The sequence below is a fragment of the Rhincodon typus genome, chromosome 5, assembly GCF_021869965.1.
Source record: "Rhincodon typus isolate 14 chromosome 5, sRhiTyp1.1, whole genome shotgun sequence".
NCBI classification, from domain to species: domain Eukaryota; kingdom Metazoa; phylum Chordata; class Chondrichthyes; order Orectolobiformes; family Rhincodontidae; genus Rhincodon; species Rhincodon typus.
In genome coordinates this window covers 1,513,746-1,520,928 of record NC_063336.1, presented here as the reverse complement: position 1 = coordinate 1,520,928, position 7,183 = coordinate 1,513,746, and the positions used below count along the sequence as shown (strand labels likewise).

Below are 7,183 nucleotides of genomic sequence, written 5' to 3'. Positions count from 1 at the left end.
ACTATTCCATTATCATCCATATGTTTATCCAATGACCATTTAAATGCCCTTAAAGTGGGCGAGTCTACTATTTTTGCAGGCAGGGCATTCCACGCCCTTACTACTCTCTGAGTAAAGAACCTACCTCTGACATCTGTCCTATATCTATCACCCCTCAATTTAAAGCTATGTCCCCTCGTGCTAGCCATCACCATCCGAGGAAAAAGGCTCCCACTGTCCACCCTATCTAATCCTCTGATGATCTTGTATGTCTCTATCAAGTCACTTCTTAACCTTCTTCTCTCTAATGAAAACAGCCTCAAAACCCTCAGCCTTTCCTCATAAGACCTTCCCTCCATACCAGGCAACATCCTGGTAAATCTCCTCTGCACCCTTTCCAATGCTTCCACATCCTTCCTATAATGCGGTGACCAGAACTGTACGCAATACTCCAAGTGCGGCCGCACCAGAGTTTTGTACAGCTGCAACATGACCTCATGGCTCCGAAACTCAATCCCTCTACCAATAAAACCTAACATACTGTACGCCTTCTTAACAACACTATCAACCTGGGTGGCAACTTTCAGTGATCTATGCACATGGACACCGAGATCTTTCTGCTCATCCACACTACCAAGAATCTTACCATTTACTTGGAGACAGATCACCATTCCTTAATGTTGCTGAATCAAAATCCTGGAATTCCCTCCATCATGGCATTGCGGAAGTATGTACACCAATAAACTAAAACAGCTCAAGCAGCAGCTCACCTTCTCGAATGGAATTAGGAATGGACAATATATGCTGGCTGAACGAGTAAAACTCACATCCTGTCAATGAATGAAAAAAGAAACTGCATGTGCTTTGAGCACATGAGAACACGTAAATGTTAAAAAGCAGAAGTCCTTAGTGGGAGAAGTGGGGGACTGTGATCTGTCAGGGGATACCTTCACAGTCAGTCAAGAGGCTTGTCCAATTCTAGTCCAGGGCTTTGGCTACATTTAGTCAGGTGCTTCCTCCTTCCACAGTGAATAGTGGCCCTTTGAGTGTGAATAAGCAGGGAGAAGATGGTAGCACTTATCCTTGTGGAATGCAGAAGATCATTGACCTTCCGGTTTTGCTGGGTGGCCTGCTTCAAGCAGTGCACAACACTGACCTAGGCGGGAATTTGGGTCAGCTTGGTTCAGACTGTCACTGTGGCTTCCTGTGGTGGTATGCAGGATAAACACCTGCGTCTGCTCCACCTGCCCTTCCACCAGTGCCTCCACATTCCTGCATAAAGTGGGGAGTGAACTTTCTGTTCCTCTGGGCCATGTCTTTGGTGATAGAGGTCAAGCACCATAGTGTCAGGGCATGTTCCTGGTTTGAAGTGCTTGAAGTGGTGTGTACCTTGGGTTGGCCCTAGAGATGTGAGTACTGGGAGGATATCCAGAAACTGTAGCATTCTAAAGTTTGTTTCTGTTTAAGTTTTAGAATCACAGAATTGTTATGGTGCAAAGGACGCTCATTCAGCTCATTATGTCTGTAATCTTCTCTCCAAATGAGCATTGTGACCAAGTGCTGCCCTTGTGCCCTTTCCCAATAACTCTCGTTTCCATTTAAATAATCATCTAGTGTCTCATCAATGCCTCAATTGAAGCTGCCTCTATCAGGAGGAAACATTAGAGTGGAGTCGGCCATTCAGCCCTTCGAGCTGCTTCACCATTCAATATGATTCTGACGAATCATCCAGATCAGTGTTCCCACTTTCTTCCCATGCTCTTTTTGATCCCTTTGACCCGAGAACTATATAGGTCTCCTTCTTGAAAACATTCAATGTTTTGTCGTAACCACTTTCTGTGTCAGAGAATTCCACAGGCTCACGACTCTCTGGGTGAAGATATCTTTCCTCATCTCAATATGCTTAAACTGTGATCCCTGGTTCTGGACTCCCCTGTTATCAAGAACATCTTTCCTGTGATTACTTGTATAGACCTATTATAATGTTGCATTTCTGAGATTCCCCCTTATTCTTCAAAACATCAGTCAATATGAGCCTGAACTGTAAATGATATTGTATATAATTTATAATGGATTGCAACATTTTCCTCCCTACCAACATTAGTCTAACCCATCTATAATTCCCTGTTTTCGCTGTCATTTTTTAAATAGTGAGGTTACATTAACTACCCTCCAATTCAAAGGTACTGTTCCAGAGAGTATAGAATCTCAAAAGATGACCATTAATGCATCCAAGTAAAAACTCTCAGATGGAGTATATCAGGCCCTGGGGATTTATTGGTATTTAATCCCATCAATTTCCCCAATACCATTTCCCTACTAGTACATATTTACTGTGTTTGTCTTAACTAATCTTTATCTCCTCACAGAATTTTTTACATGCTGTTTGCATGTTCTTGCAAACTTATTCTCATAATCTCTTACCCCGCTTTATCATTCCCATTGCCCACCTTTGCTGAAATCTAAACAGCTTCTGATCCTCAGGTCTGTTGCTTTTATTGGACAATGTGTATGTCCTTTCCTTAGATGAATTAGTTGTTCAAATAGATATAAACAGATGACTTGGTTAGATTATGGAGATGTGGATGTGGAGTGACCAGGGATTGGAACTGGATAACCAGGATATTCAGTACTTGGGAAGTATAGACAGAAAGGATCTAATACCATCCCAAATTTCCATTGTTAGCCATGGCTGGGCTACCTTTACCTTTCCCATTTTAGAATCATAGAATCCCTACAGCATATAAACAGGCCATTAGGGCCATTAAGTCCACACCAATTCCTATAGAGCATTCAACATACCAATCCATCCATCCCTGGATACGATGAGTACTTTAGCATGGCTAATCCACCTAACCTGCACATCTTTGGACTGTGGGAGGAAACCAGAGCACCCAGAGGAAATCCACGCAGACAGGGGGAGAATGTGCAAACTCCACAGACAGTTGCCTGAGGGTGGAATTGTACCCAGGTCCCTGAGCCACCATGTTGTTTTTGTGCCAGACAGGAATAAACAATAGTTGCAGCTCTTCCATGCACTCTCTAAATGTTTGCCTTTGCCTATCCACCGTCATCCCGTTAACTAACATTCCCAAATTTATCAAAGCCGGCTCATTGTCAATCTTTAAAATTTAGATTCAGGACCCTAGTCTCAGAATCAATTGCATCACTCTCCATCTTAATGAGGAATTTTATCATATTATGAATACTTTTCCTCAAGGTGCCTTGCACAGCTGGATTGCCAATTATTCCTTTCTTGTGAAAAATGCCCTGCCAAAGATGTCTTGTTCTCTAGTTGGTTCCTCAATGCATTGAGCCAGAAAACCATCATGTACTCTCTCCAGGAACTCCTCTCTACGACATTGTTACTTATTTGATTTGCCTAATCTAGATGCAGGTTAAAGTTATCCATTAATACAGCTGTATCTTTATTGCTTCCAACTTTAATTTCCTGTTTACTGTCTTCCCCAACATTGCCACAAAAGTTTTGGGGTCTGGATAAAACTCTCACTATTGTTTTCTGCCTCTTGGTATTTCTAAGCTCAACCCATGTAGATTCCCCTACACTGGAGCTAATATCCTTCTTCACTATTGCTTTAATATCTTCTTTTGTCTATTCTTGCAAAGTACTGAAGACTCCTGGATATTCAGTTCCCATCCCTGGTCACCCTGCAGTTATGTCTCTGTAATCGAAACTCTGTCATATCTGGTTATATCCAATCGCATGACTAATTTATCCAGTTTATTATGAATGCTTTGTGTGGTAAGACAAGGCCTTTTAACATTCTTCGTCTCATTCTGATTATATTACACTGTGGTTCTGTTTAATTCTTGCCCCTGAATTCTCTGCCTGTCATGTTTCTTATTTCCCATTCTGTCTTTTTTGTTTAGCTACAGGTCCAGATAGTGCATTCCAGGCACAAAACCATTTTTGTTCTGCATTCTTCCCAGGAATGTGGACAATCTCACATTTTTTTCACATCATGTTACATCTGCCACTTTTTTGTACACTCACTTAAACTATCTTTTTTCACACACTTTGACTCCTCACAACTTGTTTTATCGACTTATGTTTGCATCATTAGCTAAAATGACATTCATCCAAGTCACGACTATTTATTGTAAATATTTTGGACCCAGCATTGATCTCTGTGAGACACTACTAGTTAGTTTGCCTGCTTGAAAAATAACCCTCAATGCCACATACAGTTTAAGTCTGCCTTCTTGGAATGAAAATCTCTCTCACCTTCTATCTGATAAGTGGATCTTTTGTCCATGCTTGGATGTTTATTTTGAAGATGCTAAATAAATGCAAGATGTTGTAGGTGATGAAATTTGAAGCTGAGCTATTTAACTAGTGGGGTGCCACAGGGATCAGTGCTGGAAACCCAGCTATTCACAATATATATTCATGATTTGGACGAGGGAACAAAATGTAACATCTCCAAGTTTGCAGATGACACCAAGTTGGGTGGGAGGGTGAATGTGACAAGGATGCAGAGATCCTTCAGCATGATCTCAAAGTTGGGTGAGTAGGCAAATCAATGGCAGATGCAGTATAATTTGGATAAATGTGAGGTTTATTCACTTTGGAAGCAAAAACAAGAAGGAAAATTACTACCTGAACCTCTGTCTGTAAGTTGGGAGAGGGGAGTGTGCAGCAGGGCCCGGGTGTCCTTGTGCAGTAGTTGCTGAAGGTAAGCATGTAGGTACAGCAGGTGGTAAAGAAGGCAAATGGTATGTTGGCCTTCATTGCGAGAGGTTGAATACAGGAGCTGGGATAAGTTGCTGCAGTTATACAGGGCCTTGGTGAGACCACACCTGGAATATCGTGTGCCGTTTTGGTCTCCTTTTCTGAGGAAGGATGCTCTTGCTCTTGAGGGAGTGCAGCGAGTGCAGGCTGATTCTGGGGATGACGGGACTGATGTATGAGGAGAGATTGACTAGGTTGGGATTGTTTTTGCTGGAATTCAGATGAATGAGGGCAGATCACATAGAGACTTATAAAATTCTAACAGAACCGGACAGGGTAGGTGCAGGGAGGATGTTCCCAATGGTGGGTGTGTCCACCAGGAATCACAGTATGAGGATTCGGGATAGACCGTTTAGGACGGAGATAAGGAGACATTTCTTCACCAGAGAGTTGTGAGCCTGTGGAATTCATTACCACAGGAAGTAGTCGATACCAAAACATCGAATATATTCAAGAGGCGACTAGATATAGCACTTGGGGCGAATGGGATCAAAGGTTATGGGGAGAAAGCAGGATTAGGCTATTGAGTTGGATGATCAGCCACAATTATGAAGAATGCAGAGCAGGCTCAAAGGGCTGAATGGCCTCTTCCTGCTCCTATCTTCTATGTTTCTATGTTTCTATGTTTTGATTTGTTGTGATTTTTCAGGTAAGAAATCCCACACTCCTCCAGTCAGAGACATCTCCACAAAAAGCCCTAGAAGACATTAATGCCTTGATGGCTGAAATCTCAACAATAGCCAATAAGACACAAAGCTACAGCAACTATCAAGAACATTTCTGCACCACAGACGGCACAGGGGCCTCCATTGCCAACAGTATTCACACCGTACAGAAGTGTGGAGGCAAGAGCACTCAGGCACTGAATACACTGCTGTCTGAGACTGAGTATGAGTTAATGTTGAGGAAACTGCTATGGGAGTCGCAAGGTGAATGGGAGAAGCTGTACATGCATTGGACTGATACCTTGTTTAATGAACTGAATGTGGACACAATTCAAAAGGATGTCAACAGGTTCACACAGACAATATACATGTTGGAAAAAGGTTGGTGTTTCGTGATCTGTCTGTTCAGACACATTTGCTTTATGTTTCCAGGATATTAAAGAATGCGAGACGAGAAGATTAGTAGTCTCAGTGGGCTGATCCATATTGCCACTCTGTTAATGGAACATGGCTCCCTGGGGTGACCATTATCTCATCCAAATGACTGTTCTTCATCCATAAGCCTACACTGAGTATTGTCATGCTGTTTGGCCACGGTGGCCTTTCCAGCATAGTTGAAGCCAATGACATGTCTCTGGAGCCTAGTGAGGTACAGATCCCTGGATAGTTCAGTTTCCTACCCTTGCCCCAGAAACAGGGGCTGAAATAATTTCTCACATTCATACAGGCAACTTGGGTTCACACAGCTCAGACCAGTAGTCACAATCTGAGCATCCTGCTTTATACTTCTCAGTATCACAGGAGAGTTAATAACTTATATCCTGATGGAACCTTTCTTAAACATGCCATATTAATTTTGCTGGATTCAGCAGAAAGATGCAGTAGAAAGATGGACTGCAGCATTTCAAGAAGGCAGCTCACCACCATCTTCTCAACAGTACCGAGGGACAAGTAATAAATACCTGGCCAGCCAGTGACACCCACATCCCACAATTTTTTAAAAATTCATTCATAGGATGAGGGCGTCGCTGGCTGGGCAGCATTTATTGCCCATCCCTAATTGCCCAGAGGGCAGTTAAGAGTCAACCACATTGCTGTGGGTCTGGAGTCCATGTAGGCCAGACCAAGTAAGGATGGCAGTTCCCTTCCCTAAAGGACATTAATGAACCAGATGGATTTTTCCAAAAATCGACAATGGATTCATGGTTATCGTTTGGCTCTTAATTCCAGATATTTTTATTGAATTCAAATTCCACCATCTGCCATGGTGGGATTCGAACCAGAGTCCCCAGAACATTATCTGGGTCTCTCAATTAACAATCCAACGACAATACCACTAAACCATCACCTCCCCAATGAATAGAAAAAGAAATTAAATCATGGTAGAAGGCTCATGCACCAGAGGTAATTGGCAAAAGGACAATTAAAGGGTTAAAGGGCAAAAAAGGCAAAATAATGAATGCGTAAGTATGAGGAGCAAAATAGATGAATTAATATCACAAATACAGATTAACAGTTCTGATTGTATATCCATGACAGAGACAGGGTTACAAGAAAATTAAATCTGGGAACTAAATATTCAGGGGCAAAAGCAAAAACAGAAGTTGCGGGAAAAGCTCAGCAGACCTGGCAACATTTGTGAAGAAAAAATCAGAGTTAATGTTCGGGGACCGGCGACCCCGCTCTCACCGCCATCACTGTCTCATCGACACCGCTGTCACTGTCTCACCGGCCCCGCTGTCACTGTCTCACCGGCCCCGCTCTCACCGCCGTCACTGTCTCACCG

At 42.7% G+C, this 7,183-nt stretch overlaps 1 protein-coding gene across 1 annotated transcript in view; it reads left to right on the top strand.

Moving 5' to 3' along the window:
* LOC125483089 (dynein axonemal heavy chain 6-like) overlaps positions 1 to 7,183 on the top strand; it is a 343,417-nt gene that overhangs the window by 61,516 nt on the left and 274,718 nt on the right. Inside the window, 1 exon segment of the mRNA XM_048596614.1 lies at positions 5,382 to 5,778. Within this exon segment, the coding sequence (XP_048452571.1) occupies positions 5,382 to 5,778 (397 nt within the window).